Source organism: Protomyctophum bolini (assembly GCF_963924005.1).
Source record: "Protomyctophum bolini genome assembly, chromosome: 7".
Classification (NCBI taxonomy): Eukaryota; Metazoa; Chordata; class Actinopteri; order Myctophiformes; family Myctophidae; genus Protomyctophum; species Protomyctophum bolini.
Window position 1 is genome coordinate 449,071 of NC_137868.1, and position 19,513 is coordinate 468,583.

At 45.2% G+C, this 19,513-nt stretch overlaps 1 protein-coding gene across 2 annotated transcripts in view; it reads right to left on the reverse strand.

The window, feature by feature from the left end:
* Positions 1–1,561: 1,561 nt before the first annotated feature.
* Positions 1,562–19,513, reverse strand: part of kmt2bb (lysine (K)-specific methyltransferase 2Bb) — a 101,000-nt gene continuing 83,048 nt past the window's right edge. For both annotated transcript variants that reach the window (XM_080767192.1, XM_080767191.1), the window contains 7 exons: positions 19,134–19,228; positions 16,441–16,578; positions 16,026–16,281; positions 14,318–14,425; positions 12,728–12,811; positions 4,545–4,674; positions 1,562–1,990 (listed from right to left, as the gene is read on the reverse strand). In XM_080767192.1, coding sequence (XP_080623318.1) covers positions 1,715–1,990; positions 4,545–4,674; positions 12,728–12,811; positions 14,318–14,425; positions 16,026–16,281; positions 16,441–16,578; positions 19,134–19,228 — 1,087 coding nt within the window. In that variant the 3' untranslated portion in view covers positions 1,562–1,714. The remainder of the gene's footprint in view (positions 1,991–4,544; positions 4,675–12,727; positions 12,812–14,317; positions 14,426–16,025; positions 16,282–16,440; positions 16,579–19,133; positions 19,229–19,513) is intronic.

Here is a 19,513-nt window from a genome sequence, read left to right on the forward strand (position 1 = left end):
AACTAAACTCTTCTTGGATAGTGTTCGCTACATAAAACTGTACAACCACAAAAACTTAAAAACTTAAGTCGGTTCAAAACCTCCTTCACTGGGTTAGTGTTAGGGTTAACCCTAAACCTGGTGGGTTAGGGTTAACCCTAAACCTTGTGGGTTAGGGTTAACCCTAAACCTTGTGGGTTAGGGTTAACCCTGACCCTAACCTCCTTCACTGGGTTAGTGTTAGGGTTAACCCTAAACCTCGTGGGTTAGGGTTAACCCTAAACCTCGTGGGTTAGGGTTAACCCTAAACCTCGTGGGTTAGGGTTAACCCTAAACCTCGTGGGTTAGGGTTAACCCTAAACCTTGTGGGTTAGGGTTAACCCTAACCTTTAACCCTAACCTGACTGCCAACATTTAGGATTCAGAAACAGTTTAACTTAAATACAAAAATCTCCCTTTCCAGTGTGTCACGCCCCCGAGCTACATCCCATTACCAACTCACCGTGTGAGCTTTAGATCGGATATTCTCAGACGGACGCTTGAGAAGGAAGGAGACCAAAAAGGAAAACAAAAGGACAGATGTATTATATATATATATATATATATATATATATATGTATATAATGACGTCACTTATTGTAATTAAATAACTTATATTGTAATGCACGTCACTTAAGACACCTGATTCAAGTGTCTCTTTAAAAGTACAGTGTGTTTTAATGAGCATACATTAATTTACATACACGCTTATTATTATAATGAATTACCGGATTTGCATGTTGAACCTCAACGAAACAAGACAAAAAAAAAAAACCTTAAAATGAAGAGCTTCTAAAAGAGCCGTCCTCATGTTAGCACCATGTTGATAAAATAACTACAGTTTTTCTACAAAGAAATGTCGAAGGTGAACAAACGTAAAAAAATAATAAAAATAAACACACATTAAGGTTGAAACAGGTCCTGGCGATCTTATTGGCTCCAGAGTTTAAACAAGCTCCTCCTCCTCCTCCTCCCTGGAAACGACATGATTATTTAGACGTGTCCAAAAAAAAAAAGAAAATCATTAATCAGAAAAATAAAATAAATCTCTTAAATAATAAGAAAACAAATCAACAGGAACTGAAGCCTAGCGTTGATTGGTTGGTGATAAAACGGATAAGGCTGTGACACGTTAAGGTGTCATAAATACCAACAGGAGAACGTTAGCTATGCTAACGCTGCACCGCTAGCGCTAGGCTAACGCTGCTCTGCTAACGCTAGGCTAACGCTGCTCCACTAGCGCTACGCTGTGCACACACGCACTTCTCTATTGGTTATAGGCTGTCGCGCGAAAAGTAAAGCAGGAAAGACATGTATTGATAGTTAGTCTGTTAGCCCGTATAGGCCAGGGCCCTTCCCCCAACCGGCCAGGGCCCTTCCCCCTCACCCCAACCCCGTACAGGCCAGGGCCCTTCCCCCCAACGGGGCAGGGCCCTTCCCCCTCACCCCAACGGGGCAGGGCCCTTCCCCCCAACAGGGCAGGGCAGTTCCCCTTCCCCCCAACGGGGCAGGGCAGTTCCCCTTCCCCCCCAACAGGGCAGGGCAGTTCCCCTTCCCCCCCAACGGGGCAGGGCAGTTCCCAGCTCCTCTCCCGTCTCCTAGTGGCTTAAATCCCGCGGGCCGGCGAGCGGTCCAGTGGAACACCTTAATGTAAGGCTTAATAATAACCAGACCCTCCTGGTTCAGTTTAACGTTCTCAGTTGAGGAAGCGGCGGCAGCGTCGCGCTCCACAGTTGCAGTTGAGCTTGTTGCTGGCGTCCTCGATGGGGAACTTGTAGTCGTAGGTGAGCTCCTCTCCGCGGTAGATCTTCCTCAGGGCGAAGATGACGATGTGTTTCTGCCCCTCCACGTTGATGACGCGCGAGTAGCAGTTGGGCTCGCACGAGTGGTTGATGAAGCGCGCCGCGTTGCCGTGCATGGTGGCGTCCACCACGTCGAAGTCGTCGATGCGGAACATGTAGCAGCCGATGCCCTGGGGACACATTAATACATGTTTATAACATGTTAATAACACATTAAACATGTTTATAACACATTATAACATGTTTCTAACAACCACAGGTCTGCTCTGTTCTGAGCGGTGAGCGCTCTTCTCTTCTCGTGAAGAAAGCAGGACAGAGTTGTCAAATAAATCGCGCCGTCATTCATACTGTATTTATTCCCCGACCCGACATTAAAATACGGAACAACGTGCGTCCCGTATCAGTTCATTACGGGACTCGTGACAGGCTGCAGACACTTGAGAGTTGGGACTAGCGGCTAGCCGATAGCGCCGCTGCTCCTTCAGTTTTGTTGTTTACAAAATAAAGTTTATTTTTTATTAATGGGATTTGATCAGATGCAAATTCTAAACATATGGATGCAGCTGCAGAAGTTGTGTTGCTTAAAGGAATGCATAGTTGCGTTCTCCTCAACTGCTGCGCAGCAACAACAAAAATATAAAAAATAGGGAAAAAAATCTATCGACACGTCGATTGGCCAAATAGGAGTCGTTTGGCATCCCTAATTAAAACATGTTTCTAAAACGGGTAGTCCCAATACTTCATTCTGATTGGCTGGTTACCGTCACGTGACTAGGGTTGGGATTCGTTAGGATTTTAACGGTTCCGGATCCTTCCCGGATCCCTCTTAACGGTTCCGGTTCCGGTTCCCTTAATGGATCCTAATATTATTTATTTCCCCTTTTTTCTGACATAGATTATGCTTATATTATAACTAACCTAACCAAGTACATAATAAACACAAATTCATTCATTCAAATTATTGAAAATGCACTTTACGATTATGAGGTGGCACTATTATTTAAACTTCACCACCAGCAGCAGCTAGCCACCACAACAATATCATTGTTGCAATTTGTACTGTATATTGCAATTTGTACTGTATATTAAATATACAGTACACATTAATGATATTGTTGTAGTGAAAAATGTTGTCTTTAATGTTCAAATTAATTTAATAATATATAATAATAATAATATAATAATAATATAAGGACCCCTTACCTTACCTTAATGGAAACAAGCCATAGTGCTTTATTGGATTATAAAATCCTCAAGCAGACCTTGTATTGAACTGTATGCTACGTTCCTGTGCTTTTTTCTGCAATTGTTTATAAAGTAATCAATCTATGGAGGTATATGCACCTCCTAAACGCTGGGCTCTCAACAGCCACGCGATTAATTTAGAGCCAAATCAAAAGCAATTGATCGAGTCGCATATAAGTTGTAAAAGTAAGTGCAGACAGATTGATTTGGCTCTATAGTTAACGTGATTCATAAAATACAGTTGTACAATACGCCTAATGAAAAGCTCTGTAGACGTTAGTAGTTTTTATTTTCCATTACGTTACTAGCATGGGGAAAGTAAACCAGCCTTGCATCAGATCGTCCCCCGCCGGCTGTGGTGGAGCTGCGGGGAGAGAGGGCACGGCTTTCCGCATGGCTCACAAACGCGATGTGTAGGCATATTGATTTTGAGATGTTTCCTCAATGTGGTACAAGTTGCAACAACCTTTGCTGGCAACTATCACATTTATTGCACTTTGCGTGCTCAGCCTCAGTCGTTTCCCTCTCTGTTAACCACACTTTGGAGATCTCTTCGACATACTGTCCCACTCGCTCCGCGGCGGTCGCTGAATGCACAGAACAGTGGGCGTATCCTCCCCCCCGACCCCACTCTCTCATGTAGGTGGGGTGACGTCAACACAGGCTCTGCTTGCATGCATGCACAGACACAGCGGAGCTAAATGACAACTGATGAGATCCGTTTGGGGAACCGTTAATAAAAAAACGATGGAACCGGCTCCGGATCCGCAATGTCGGAACCGGGTCTGAAATGGACCCGGTTCCGAATCCCAACCCTACACGTGACCGGTGTAAATTTCACCGATAACCCACTCCTTCAATCACTTTGTATCATCTTGCAGCCTTGTAGCTGAACTGGGGAAGGAGAGCCTTGTAGCTGAACTGGGGAAGGAGAGCCTTGTAGCTGAACTGGGGAAGGAGAGCCTTGTAGTTGAACTGGGGAAGGAGAGCCTTGTAGCTGAACTGGGGAAGGAGAGCCTTGTAGCTGAACTGGGGAAGGAGAGCCTTGTAGCTGAACTGGGGAAGGAGAGCCTTGTAGCTGAACTGGGGAAGGAGAGCCTTGTAGCTGAACTGGGGAAGGAGAGCGCTTGATTGATTTACAAACACATGCCGTGCGGGTAGAAGCCCCTCGGCTGCGCCTCGGGTCTGCCTACGCCCCCAGCCAGTGTAAAATACCCGGTAACCTGAGACCTCTCGTGGCTTATTGCTTAATTATAACACATTAAAACATGTTTATAAGACATTAAAACATGTTAATAACACATAACATGTTTATAACACCATGTCAAAGTCATCGATATGGAACATGTAGCAGCCAGTGTCCTGGGGACACATTATTAACCGTTATAACATGTTTATAAGACCATGTCAAGGACATAGAACACGGTGTTATAACATGTTTTGTTACATGTTTAGAACATGTAGATAACGGTCTCTCACCTTCCCGTCGTAGTACTTCTCTCTCTTGTCGGTGAGGACAGAACGGATGACGTTTCCTGCGTATTCGATCACCATCTCCCCCGCCTCGATGTTCCGCTTACAGAACAGACCTCTACCGTGGATGGCAGACCTGAAACAATACAATACAGTATAATACAGAACAGACCTCTACCGTGGATGGCAGACCTGAAACAATACAATACAGTATATTACACACCTATACACAGTATAATACAGAACAGACCTCTACCGTGGATGGCAGACCTGAAACAATACAATACAGTATGAATATTACACAGTATAACACACCTATACACAGTATAATACAGAACAGACCTCTACCGTGGATGGCAGACCTGAAACAATACAATACAGTATGAATATTACACAGTATAACACACCTATACACAGTATAATACACCTATACACAGTATATTACACCTATATACAGTATAATACACCTATACACAGTATAATACACCTATACACAGTATAATACACCTATATACAGTATAATACAGAACAGACCTCTACCGTGGATGGCAGACCTGAAACAATACAATACAGTATATTACACCTATACACAGTATATTACAGAACAGACCTCTACCGTGGATGGCAGACCTGAAACAATACAATACAGTATGAATATTACACAGTATAATACACCTATACACAGTATAATACACCTATACACAGTATATTACAGAACAGACCTCGGCTGTGGATGGCAGACCTGAAAAACAATAAATATTAACAAACTATCCTTACACCTGGGAAAAACTGAATCCATTCTCTTCGGATCAATTAGTAATCTCAGCAAGGCAGATGACTTCTTGGTTAGAGTGGGTGACAATATTATCACACGTAAAGATGAAATTACCTACCTAGGATACATCCTGGAGGCTAATCTATCCGGTTATAAAATGGCCACCAACGTAATCAAAAAGGTCAATCAAAGAACAAGATTCCTTTACAGGATCTCCTCACTGGTCACCAAAAACACCTTGAAGACCTTAACAGGAGCCCTCGTACAAGGTTTCTTTGACTAGGAATGGTACCACAGCACCTCAAAGGCCCTTAAAACAAGGCTCCAGACCTCCCAAAACAAACTGCTCAAGCTCCTACTTGGCCTCACACCCCGAACCCACCTCACCCCTGCCCACTTTGACAGGCTGGGATGGCTTAGGGTCGACGACAGAGTACAGCATCTTGCAATGGGTCTGGTCCACAAGATTCGATACACCACCATGATACCCATGTACCTGTCTAAATACTTCCTTAATGTAAACGAAGTCCACACCCACAACACCAGAGGGAGTGCAACGAACCATGTACAACCCAGATTCGGCACAAACAAGGGACTAAATTATTTTCGCTCCTATGCCACCAAAAATGTGGAACGCCCTATCAACAGTCATTAAGACATGTGAATCCCTTGACTCCTTCAAAACCGCTCTCAAAGGCCACCTACGGACGGCTGCAATTCGAAACTGGCCTCTGTAAAATCTGAATCCCCCCCACCGCCTTCCCCCCCTTTCCCCTCACTGTATGTTTATTTTCCCTTTTTGCTTCCTTTATGACGAATTCCTGTTCTGTTCTTTAAAGGAGAATTCCATGCTAGAAGGCTTTCTTACCTTTCTTTGTAGTCGTTACGTCCCCATCAAAGAGGTCAAGGTGTTTTTTTGTGCAAAAACTCCTTATTGGCTATTTCCCCTACCATGAGCCCTCAATTAATTGCATTGAATTGAATTGGGGCTATGGGGTGTTGTGCTAAATCTCTTATTTCCATCGAAATAAGTAGTAAAGTGTGCCTCTTGGGATATTATTTACATTATGAAGAGAGGATATATACAAAAAAATACTAATGTTGAGCGATGGAAATAAGTGAATTAGCACAACACCCCATAGCCCCATTCAATTCAATGCAATTCATTTAGGGCTTATGTTAGGGGAAATAGCCAATAAGGAGCTTTTGCACAAAATAACACCTGGACATCTTTGGTGGGGACGTAACAACTACAAAGAAAGGTAAGAAAGCCTTTTAGTATGGAATTCTCCTTTAACACTAGCACGTCGGAGCAGTCTTTCTGACCGATTTTGAGAAGTTGATTTTCTTTGCCCATGAAGTCCTGAGAAAGTTCCCCTTGCATGACTTTGTCTAAATATTCGATTGAAATCATCTCTGTTTTTTTCCCCATCTGAAACGTTTTGTAAATATGATTTTAGGCATAGTTAAACCCTACTAGGTCAAGTCTTTTTTGGCCAAACTGACCGCTGTCACTCTTTCTCCCCCGCAAGCAGTGAAGTTCACACCTCCCTCCCGGCTGCAGACAGGCATTGTTGTTCAAGCTAATGGACCATTTGCATTCCAAGTACTTCCACATGTAGGCAAACTTACATTACGAATGTACTCACAGCATCAACATGTAGACTAAATGTTGTTTTTAGAAGTTATATTTGTTGTATGCGATTTGCAGAAATAACAATGTCTGGTGGTGATGATGAAATACGAATAAAATTATCCTGATGGTTCGGAACTAAAACCGGCATTATAGCCTGCATGCTGCTGTGGATTAATTTGTTCCACAGCCTATTCCAGCTCTTTGTCAGTCAAAAGAGTTCTGTCCGTCCTTCGTTGTCTGTAAACCTTTCTGCAAGCGACCAGACCCGTGGAACGCACGCACGGCTTTCCTTCTTCTCTCTCCCTCTCAGGGAGGCACGTAAATGTTCATGAATTCAAGTAACTGACGGTGAGGTAGGCGGAAGTGCATTTTAGATAACGCTGTAGCACTATTTGTGGCGGTGATGCGTCACATGACTTGATCTATCCTATGGTCAGGGCTCGAAATTAACTTTTTTACTTGGTAGCACTGGTGCTCCCAAATTCAGAATGAAGGAGCACCAGAAAAAAATTAGGAGCACCCACCAAAATTTTACGAGCACCAATATGTAATCGATTTTTTACATTCATTATTATTACACTTGTAGCCTACAGCAGTGGTTCCCAACATTTTTCATGTCAAGCACCCTCAAATTGACACTCATTAGCCCACGGACCCCCATTTGAAAATATATGCCAGGGACCCCCATATGAGAAGATTTTTACGGCTCTGATTTTCCATAAGGGTCCATTTGGTTCCTAACTATCATTTAACCGAGGACCCCTAGGGATCCCCGGACCCCACTTTGGGAACCACTGGCCTACAAGCCAGTTGGTATGAGATGCTATTTTTGTGGCAATAAACCAGTTGAAAATATAATTAAATTCTAAATACTGTCTCTGCTATAATTTCTGAATTTGTAAATGGCTACAAAACCCTTTGTTTTATGTAGGCCTGCTTTTTGATTGAAGTAAAAAAATATATATATATATATATATATATATATAGGCCTACTGTATATATTTATGAGAAGTTATTTTCACAACGTCATCATAAATGTGTGTGTGTGACTCCACACATTCCATTCAATTGAGCCCTTTTGCTGTCTCTCACAGCTGAGGACCTCAGGTCCAGCTGATGTTGATCACCCAATCAGTCCACGGACTGACGGGAGGTTAGAGGAAGTAGAAGAAGCCAAGGAGATATTTCTTTAAACAATCATAACTCTGGACAGGAATGGACTAGGAACTTACTTTTTTTTGACATGCTCAGATCTTTATGCTCTACAAGTTTAAATCATCTCGCGGGAGGGAACCGGCCCGCGACACTTTCGGTCGCGATCGTTTTGGTCGCACTACAGTAATTATATGCAGTAGCACTGGTGCGCCCAGTTATATTTTGAGATCGCACAGATTAAAATTCAGGCGCATTTGCGACCAAAATGGTCGCTATTTCGAGCCCTGCCTATGGTGTATATATATAAACCGTGCTGCGCTTTATAATACCCTTCTGAAATCATTACAACGCGATAAGACCTCCCGAACGTCTAAATGTTTTGGGCCTGGCTCTGGGTTAGGGTTAGTTAGTAGGGTTAATATGTGCCTGGCTCTGGGTTAGGGTTAATATGTGCCTGGCTCTGGGTTAGGGTTAATATGTGCCTGGCTCTGGGTTAGGGTTAATATGTGCCTGACTCTGGGTTAGGGTTAATATGTGCCTGGCTCTGGCTGTTATACAATAACGTGTGGTAGCCTATTTTATTGGCTCAATACGGACAGTGTTTGCTGCGCAAGGGTATTCAATATAGCGCTCAAACTGAAATGAAAAAAACACTTGAGTCGTCCTGTAGACATAGGCGGCGGGTGTGTAAGGCTAGGGAAGGCTTAGCCTTCACAAAACATATGCTGGGTATTTCTTTAAATATATATAATATATGTGTGCAGCATTATATAGAAGGCTATTGTGTGTGTGTGTGTGTGTGTGTGTGTGTGTGTTGTCGCTGCCCCCTGGTGGTCGCTGATCGGGTAGGCTATACACTATACAGCAACTGGCCTAATCAGCATATGATTGGCTACTACATATGCTTTTATATCTTCCAGGTTAGACTACTGCAATTCACTTTTCACCTGCCTCAACAAAACATCCATTGACAAACTGCAACTGGTTTACAACGCAGCCGCCAGATTACTCACCAGGTCAAAAAAGTCATGTCACATTACACCCATTCTAGCCTCACTGCATTGGCTCCCGGTACAATACAGAATACATTTCAAAATCCTCACTTTCACCCACAAAGCACTCCACGGCCAAGCCCCTGCCTACATCACTGAACTGATTCAACCTTACACAACCACACGCTCACTCCGTTCAGCCGATCAGCACCTCCTCGTGGTCCCCAGGACCAGATTAAAAACAAAGGGTGACCGAGCTTTTGAAGTGACAGCCCCTAGGCTGTGGAACGCCCTCCCCCTGGACCTAAGAACTGTCCTTTCTGAGGCCTCTTTTAAAAAACAATTAAAAACACTCATGTTTAGACAGGCATTTGGTCACATATAATCACTGTTTTTCTACTGTTTGTGTTTTTATTTTTGTTGCTATGTTGTTTTTCACTGTTGACCCTGTGAAAATGGCTGCTGCTGTTTTTATAGTTTTAATTTTGTACTATTGTAAAGCACCCTGTGCACTCGTGCTGAGAAGGGTGCTATATAAATAAAGGTCATTCATTCATTCATTCTATTGGTATGTCTGTAAACCTCTTGCTTTGTAGCAAACAGTAGCGCGCTGGTTTATTTTGGAAAACAGCAAAAACGCAAAATGGATATTATAGCCTACTACGTCCTACGGTCTTTTTCAAGGCAAAGATAAAGTAATTCAGAACTAAAGGCTCATACATAGTCTGCATGGGTTTTCGGTGGTGAGGTGACCACCGAACTACAACATGACGTCACTGAGGTGACCACCGAACTACAACATGACGTCACTGAGGTGACCACCGAACTACAACATGACGTCACTGAGGTGACCACCGAACTACAACATGACGTCACTGAGGTGACCACCGAACTACAACATGACGTCACGAGCCGCGGTGAAGAGCAAACCACCGCCACCGCTCCAGCCCTTCTCTCTGTTTTAACTCACCACCGCTCAACGTTATTTCAGCTCCGGTGGTCAGCTCACCACCGGAGCGGTGGTGAGCTGACCACCGAAAAACCAGACTATGAATAGGCCTTAAGAAGAAGCTGTGAGTCGGCTCGGCTGTCAGAACTCAGCACCACCAGTGACCGTCCACACGGTTCACAGTCCACACGGTTCACAGTCCACACCACTGCAGCAACACTGACACGTTCAGCGGAGAGGCTGCTGTCTCTGTGCCGTCTGTGAAGAGCCATGAGCCGGGAGGGGCAGCAACACCGCCGGGTAATCTCCACACTGACTGACTCGAGAAAAATACCCATATCGGCCCAAAACAATGCTCTGGGAACTTTAACCCATTCTGACCTCAGATCAGATTCATACGAGGTTTCCACTGGACACACACTAGTCTGATTAACCCATTCTGACCTGAGATCAGATTCTAAAAATGTCAGTCGTTCTTCGATTTTTCTAAAATAGCAGACCTACCAGATTGTAGCGCGCCACTACGAGCTTGTAGATCTGCTATTTTTCAATAGCTAAAGCATAACATGATGCTAACACCAACATGGGTTCCCGTTCAGAATGGGTTAATTAAAAGCTATAATATGCAGTGGCTATAATTGGGTCAAGGGTGTTGCTTTCGTGAGAAGATTTTGGTCAAAGTAACTCATTTTTAGACCATCTGGGGGAAATGAATACATAAATAAATTTGCACGCAATTCTATCCTACCCAAAGGTGAAACCCCCCCCCCCCAGCCCCCCCGCCGCGGGGGGAGAGGTGTGAAGAGATGCAGGGAGAGAGTAGCCAATGGAATTGCACGAAAAACACGGTCATCTTGACCCTTAGCAGTCTTATTATTAGTAGTGATTTTATTTCAGACATGCTAGTGTTAACTATATTAGAAGTGTCTATTTGTACGTCCCTAAATGTTCTGATGAATTGAACAAAGTGGACCCTGTTGTAAACAAGTGTAACGCTTAATTGGGTCGTCCACTCACAGTTAACAGTCTTTGTATTGAGTTTGTGCTTGAAATGTACTGTAATTCTGCAAACTGTTAATACATATTTCAATCAATCAATCAAAAACTAGACTTAGAAGACATGTGTCCAGTGCATAGCCTACTGCAGGCCTGGTAGACTAGATTTAGAAGACATGTGTCCAGTGCATGGCCTACTGCAGGCCTGGTTGACTAGCTTTAGAAGACATGTGTCCAGTGCATAGCCTACTGCAGGCCTGGTAGACTAGCTTTAGAAGACATGTGTCCAGTGCATGGCCTACTGCAGGCCTGGTTGACTAGCTTTAGAAGACATGTGTCCAGTGCATGGCCTACTGCAGGCCTGGTTGACTAGCTTTAGAAGACATGTGTCCAGTGCATGGCCTACTGCAGGCCTGGTTGACTAGCTTTAGAAGACATGTGTCCAGTGCATAGCCTACTGCAGGCCTGGTAGACTAGATTTAGAAGACATGTGTCCAGTGCATAGCCTACTGCAGGCCTGGTTGACTAGATTTAGAAGACATGTGTCCAGTGCATAGCCTACTGCAGGCCTGGTAGACTAGATTTAGAAGACATGTGTCCAGTGCATAGCCTACTGCAGGCCTGGTTGAATAGATTTAGAAGACATGTGTCCAGCGCATAGCCTACTGCAGGCCTGGTTGACTAGATTTAGAAGACATGTGTCCAGTGCATAGCCTACTGCAGACCTGGTTGACTAGCTTTAGAAGACATGTGTCCAGTGCATGGCCTACTGCAGACCTGGTTGACTAGCTTTAGAAGACATGTGTCCAGTGCATAGCCTACTGCAGACCTGGTTGACTAGCTTTAGAAGACATGTGTCCAGTGCATAGCCTACTGCAGGCCTGGTAGACTAGATTTAGAAGACATGTGTCCAGTGCATAGCCTACTGCAGGCCTGGTTGACTAGATTTAGAAGACATGTGTCCAGTGCATGGCCTACTGCAGGCCTGGTTGACTAGCTTTAGAAGACATGTGTCCAGTGCATAGCCTACTGCAGGCCTGGTTGACTAGATTTAGAAGACATGTGTCCAGTGCATGGCCTACTGCAGGCCTGGTTGACTAGCTTTAGAAGACATGTGTCCAGTGCATAGCCTACTGCAGGCCTGGTTGACTAGATTTAGAAGACATGTGTCCAGTGCATGGCCTACTGCAGGCCTGGTTGACTAGCTTTAGAAGACATGTGTCCAGTGCATAGCCTACTGCAGGCCTGGTTGACTAGATCTAGAAGACATGTGTCCAGTGCATAGCCTACTGCAGGCCTGGTTGACTAGCTTTAGAAGACATGTGTCCAGTGCATGGCCTACTGCAGGCCTGGTTGACTAGCTTTAGAAGACATGTGTCCAGTGCATGGCCTACTGCAGGCCTGGTAGACTAGATTTAGAAGACATGTGTCCAGTGCATAGCCAGGCCTGTGTGAGGAAGGCCTGAGTCCACTCCAGCCATGCTGTACTAGTTGTTTTGCTACAGCTGTAGCGTTTCTAATCTTCGCCTAGCCATGCTGAAATAAAGGCCTTTCTTTCTTTCTTTCTTGAACAAAGTATCCTATATTCATGTAAAAAGAAAAACAACCTTGTGAGTTCTGGAGTATTGGACAGACGTCCATCATAAGATGTTGGTTGACCTTTGACCTGTTGACCTTTCCACTGACCTGTAAACCCCCACAGCCTCCTTGGACGTCCTCTCCAGATGTCTGAACCTCATGGCCATGGGCAGCTCCAAGGATGTGGCCCGCCTGTTAACATACAACATATAACACGTTAACAACATGGGCAGCTCCAAGCTAGTGGCCCGCCTGTTAACATACAACATATAACACGTTAACAATAACATGTTAACAACATCTCATGGCCATGGGCAGTGTTCGCCCTAACGTGCAACCGTGGAACGTCCCGCGCAGAACAGAACGGTGTAGCGCACAGAGCGCACAGTCATTATTTTATTGCCATCTACGCTTATGAATGTAGCTAGGCTATCGGGAGCCATCTATGCCAGCTACGCGTACGAGAATTGATTTTAAAGTCCTTTTATTTACTTTTAAATGTTTAAATGGGCTGGCCCCCGAATACCTCTCCGGGCTCGTAAAACCCTACACCCCGGCTAGAGCTCTGCGCTCTGCGGATCAGGTACTGCTAGAGGGCCGAACAACTAGAAAAAGCACCAGGGGGCGCACGCTCTTTCGCGGCTGCAGCTCCCAGACTCTGGAAGAGCTTGCCCCTTCATATTCGCTCTGCCCCCTCCATTGGTGTTTTTAAGACTCACCTTAAGACTCATCTTTTCTCCCTGGCTTTTAATCCCTCCTGAGTCAAATTTTTGCTTTCATGCCTACATTTGTGTCATTTTTATTATTGTGTTTTCTCGTTTATATTCTGTGTTTCCTCCTGCCTGTTCTCTGTTCTGCCACTGATGTGCAGCACTTTGGTCAACCTTGGTTGTTTTAAAATGTGCTCTATAAATAAAGTTTGATTTGATTTGATTTGATTTGAAATCTGGCAGAACGTATCTGGAACTGTCATCGGCAAGGATTAATCAGGCCCAAGAGGGCACAATTTCAATGTGGACTGACCTAATATTAGACCTGAAAGACTTACTGACCCGGTGATATTGTAATTGAGGTGTTGTGGGTTGATTGTTCTGTGAATAGGATGGGGAGGGGGAGGGAGGGGTTTCTGTGTGTGTGTGTGTGTGTGTGTGTACGTGCGCGCGCGCGTGGGTGCACACGAGTATGCATGTGAGAGTGAATGTTTTGAGTTCAATTTTATACACTGTATAATGACTATGCTATGTTTTTTGTTTAAAAACTAATAAAAATTGAATGAGAAAAAAAGAAATCTGGCAGAACGTGCAACACATCAATGCCTGCCAGGCTGCCAAGTCTCAACAATATAATCACTGGTTGGCTTGTTATTGTGTTTTCAGAACGTCGTTGTTTAATGGTTGTGAGTGACTCAACAGTGCTCATCTCACGCTGATAGTAAGCAGTGCGCCATGTGGGTTGTGAAAGTGGCACCATCAGTATCCCTATAGTCATGTGTTCAAGACGGATCTGTCCCATATTTCATCCCGATTGGCTAACATTGGCTTTCAAAATTTGAGGGATTCACCTGTTTTTAACAAATAGACTCGAATCATGAACCCCCTTTCATCATTGCATCGCGCACACACACTCACACACACACACACACACACACACACACACACACACACACACACACACACACACACACACACACGGCCCCACCTGGTGGACTTGAGGAGAACTTCGTCCTCCTCATCGTCATAAGGCATGATGTCAGGAAGTTGTCTGTGTTGAGACGCCAGGAAGTTGAACATGTCAAAGGTCGACTTCCTGTGAAGACAGACAGGAAGGGGAACATTGATTAATTAAGAAGTTTGAAAATACGACCCTCACAAAAATAATAATCCCACACCTGGTAGTGGGCACACAGAGTGGGCACTGCCCACACAGAGTGGGCACACAGAGTGGGCACTGCCCACACAGAGTGGGCAGTGCTTAGGGCCGATTCATACTCCAATCTTACCGCTGTTTCGGCGCTGTAGTGCCGAAATGATTTCGGCTCGTCAGAAATTTTCATTAGCACCAAAGAGCCGACTTTAGGACGGTACCCGCCCCCCCCCCGAACCTCAAATGACGTCACATTGTAGGCTCTACAGCGCCGAACAGACTTTTATTCGGCTCTAAAATAGGAGTATGAATCGGCCCTTACACAGAGTGCTCACACAGACAGTACCTCTGAGCACACAGACAGTACCTCTGAGCACACAGACAGTACCTCTGAGCACACAGACAGTACCTCTGAGCACACAGACAGTACCTCTGAGCACACAGACAGTACCTCTGAGCGGACACACAGACAGTACCTCTGAGCACACAGACATTACCTCTGAGCACACAGACAGTATCTCTGAGCACACAGACAGTACCTCTGAGCACACAGACAGTACCTCTGAGCGGACACACAGACAGTACCTCTGAGCACACAGACAGTACCTCTGAGCGGGCACACAGACAGTACCTCTGAGCGGACACACAGACAGTACCTCTGAGCACACAGACAGTACCTCTGAGCACACAGACAGTACCTCTGAGCACACAGACAGTACCTCTGAGCGGACACACAGACATTACCTCTGAGCACACAGACAGTACCTCTGAGCACACAGACAGTACCTCTGAGCACACAGACAGTACCTCTGAGCGGACACACAGACAGTACCTCTGAGCACACAGACAGTACCTCTGAGCACACAGACAGTACCTCTGAGCACACAGACAGTACCTCTGAGCGGGCACACAGACAGTACCTCTGAGCGGGCACACAGACAGTACCTCTGAGCGGACACACAGACAGTACCTCTGAGCACACAGACAGTACCTCTGAGCACACAGACAGTACCTCTGAGCACACAGACATTACCTCTGAGCACACAGACAGTACCTCTGGGCACACAGACATTACCTCTGAGCGGACACACAGACAGTACCTCTGAGCGGACACACAGACAGTACCTCTGAGCGGACACACAGACAGTACCTCTGAGCGGACACACAGACAGTACCTCTGAGCGGACACACAGACAGTACCTCTGAGCGGACACACAGACAGTACCTCTGAGCGGACACACAGACAGTACCTCTGAGCGGACACACAGACAGTACCTCTGAGCACACAGACAGTACCTCTGAGCACACAGACAGTACCTCTGAGCACACAGACAGTACCTCTGAGCACACAGACAGTACCTCTGAGCGGACACACAGACAGTACCTCTGAGCACACAGACAGTACCTCTGAGCGGACACACAGACAGTACCTCTGAGCACACAGACAGTACCTCTGAGCACACAGACAGTACCTCTGAGCGGACACACAGACAGTACCTCTGAGCACACAGACAGTACCTCTGAGCGGACACACAGACAGTACCTGAGGTAGAGCTCGGAGCGGGCAGCCCCGCTGGCGTTGACGGGCAGGTCCTCCTCGGTGCTGAGCTGCTTGAAGAAGCGGAAGGCGTAGGGCTGGCATCGCTGCGCCCCCGCCAGCTGCTCCAACAGGAAGGTGACGGCGTCGTGGAGCAGACCCAGCATCCTGCTGCCCGTCATGATGCCCACCAGAGACAGCTGTCTGAGGCGGGCGAGGGCCCGCGCCTCCTGCACGGCGTCCAGGACGGTACGCCAGGCCACTGGGGGAGACACACACACACACACACACACACACACACACACACACACATTACTACAACTATCTAGGGCCGTACGCCACGCCACTGGGGGAGAGACACACTTACACACACACCATGCCACAGACAGACAGACAGACAGGCAGACAGACAGACAGGTACCTTCTATGCTGTCTGCCTCTACACTGAAGCCGTCGTCGCTGCTGATGTGGAAGCGAAGGTGAGGATGTTCTTTATTAGGACACTCCTCCTCCTCCTCTGATTGGTCAGGATCAGGATCCTCCTCTGAGGAGGCAGCACCTGGAACACATTATTATTATTATTATTAATATTATGGTAGAGTCTACTCGGCAGAGGAAGCAGCACCTAAAAAAAACATATTAATCATTTAAATATGACATATTGCATATTATATTTACACACAATGGCCCTCATTTATCAATCGAGTGTAAAATCTGCCACAGATTGGAGTGTAGGTTTCGTAGTCCACCCACGTCGCCACGGCATTTATAAAGTGATCGCAAACAGCTGATCCTTCCTTAATTTCGTTCTGACGTTAATAAATGTGACGGCTGAAATCTATCGGGCACGCGCTCGTTTTTGAGACATGAACGTCCTGGAATGCGTCCTGAAACCATGGTTACATGGACTTGCTGCCCCAGCTCTCTCATACACACACAGACGCACGCACGCACACGCAATTAACTTGCAACTTGTTGTATCTTAAATAAATAAACCTGCATGAATTAAATAAAGCTGTAGGTCTGTTTCTCCTCTCGCTTCGCTTCCCCCTTGCTGCCCGCCTCACCCCCCCCGCACGCACACACGCACATATCGCAATTTGCAAGCAACTGTCACTGTGTGTTGTTAGTTGTACAGTTATATTAAATTATTAAAGTATTTTTAATTTAATATACAACAAGATATATTAGTGAACGAAAACCTGAACCTGTGAACCATGAATTAAATAATAAATAGGTGCACGCGCACACACACACACACACACACACACACACACACACACACACACACACACACACACACACACACACACACACACACACACACACACACACACACACACACACACACACACACACACTCGGTCATTTTGGCGTGCACCCATATTTTGGCGTACGCACGGTTGATAAATGAGGGCCAATGATTGATGGCAGAGCTGGAAGCAGCACCTTTTATAGTGTGATAAAACAATAGTATTATATGAAAGCTACTCAACACCATGTATGTCATACTTATCTTTTATATATATATATTTATTTTTTAATTTGTAAACCAGTTTTTCTTTTCACCCAGTGCCAATTATCTAATGTAATCCTGGGCGCTACACTTCCTCTGCCAACCTGGGGGGGGCAGTGGACTGACCTCATGCCTCCTTCTATGCATGAGGAGTCCAAGCTGCTTCTTTTCACCTGACAGAGGGGAATTTCCCCGGCCGGACGTAGTTCCTTTCCCCTCCATCAGGCGCCCCGGCTGGCCAGGGGGAGGTAGTTTTAGAGACCAGGATTACGGCATGTTTTTGTGAGGGTACCTACCCTAGGGGACACGGGGAGAACATGCAAACTCCACACAGAAAGGCCCTTTCGCCAACCCCCGCCTCGGGTATGGGCACTGATGACGCGGAGGAGGAAACACGCCGCCAGTGCCCACAGCGTCCCCAGCGGGAATCGAACCCAGGACCTTCTAGCTGTGAGGCGACAGCACTACCAACTGTGCCACCGTGCCCCATACTAGAAGTTCTCATAATCGGTTCTAGTGAGCAGAAAGAATCAATAATAAGCAGACTTGGTAACCTGACTGTAGAAAGTAACAGTAAAGTAAAGAACCTGGGGGTTATTATTGATTCTGAATTGAATTTTAATTCACACATTAATCATGTTACCAAGATTGCCTTTTTTCACCTTAGAAATATTGCACGAATTTGTCCTTGGACGATGCAAAAACGCTAATCCACGCCTTTGTTTTTTCTCGGCTTGATTTATACTGCAATGCACTTTTTTCAGGACTGCCTAAGAAAACAACTGACAGATTACAACTTGTCCAAAATGCAGCAGCCAGAGTTTTAACTAGAACTAAGATGAGAGAACATATTACTCCAGTTTTGGCATCACTGCACTGGCTTCCGGTTGTTTTTAGGATTTATTTTAAAATTATTTTACTTGTCTATAAAGCTCTCAATGGTCTCGCACCTTCCTACCTACATGACTGCCTGCCTAAATATGTCCCAAACCCCCCCCTAAGGTCTTCCACTGCTGGCCTGCTCGCTTTGCCAAAAAAAAAGGCAACTAAAAAATACGGGGAAGCAGCTTTTTGCTTCTACGGGCCGTCGGCATGGAACAAGCTCCCACTGTACCTTCGTCAGGCAGCCTCTGTAGACATTTTTAAAGCTCAGCTCAAGACCCACTTCTACAACATTGCTTTTAATTGATCTTTTATTTTTTGTCCTCACTGTATTGCATTACTGCTTGTTTTTAATGTTGTTGCCTTGCTTTTCTTTTATTCTCCATTTTTCTGTAAAGCACTTTGAGCTGCATTTCATGTCATGAAAGGTGCTATACAAATAAAGTTTTATTATTATTATTATACTTATCTTTTATAGTGTGATAAAACAATAGTATTATATGAAAGCTACTCAACACCATGTATGTCATACTTATCTTTTATAGTGTGATAAAACAGTAAACATTGTACCTACTCATTACTCATCAAGTAATGAGTACAAAGTACAAACAAACTAACAGTACAGTTGACAGTACACTGTCAACTGTTACTGTCAACTGTACTCGAGTACATGAGTACTCACTGTCAACTGTACTTGAGTACATGAGTATTATTACCTGAGTACTTGTTCCAGTCTGTCAGAGTTCCAGGCTGTCCCACGGTGTCCCAGCCTGATGACATCACTGGGTCTGCTCTGTCCCACGATGATGACCTGTTTGATGACATCACAGTGTTACAACCAAATATTGTGTATACTGTATATGAAGATGGACTACACCCCCCCCCCCTCTCTCTATCTCCCAGGCTGACAGAGTCATGAGCATTGTTAGGATGCTGTGTTTTAGTATTCATAGAGGTACATTAGTTTTAGGGTGAGGTGTGTTTATTTGTTTATTTGTATCCCCATTAGCTACTATCTTAGTAGCAGCTACTCTTCCTGGGGTCCACACATAAAATACATTACATCATATGAAATACATTTTACAAGACGGTTAGT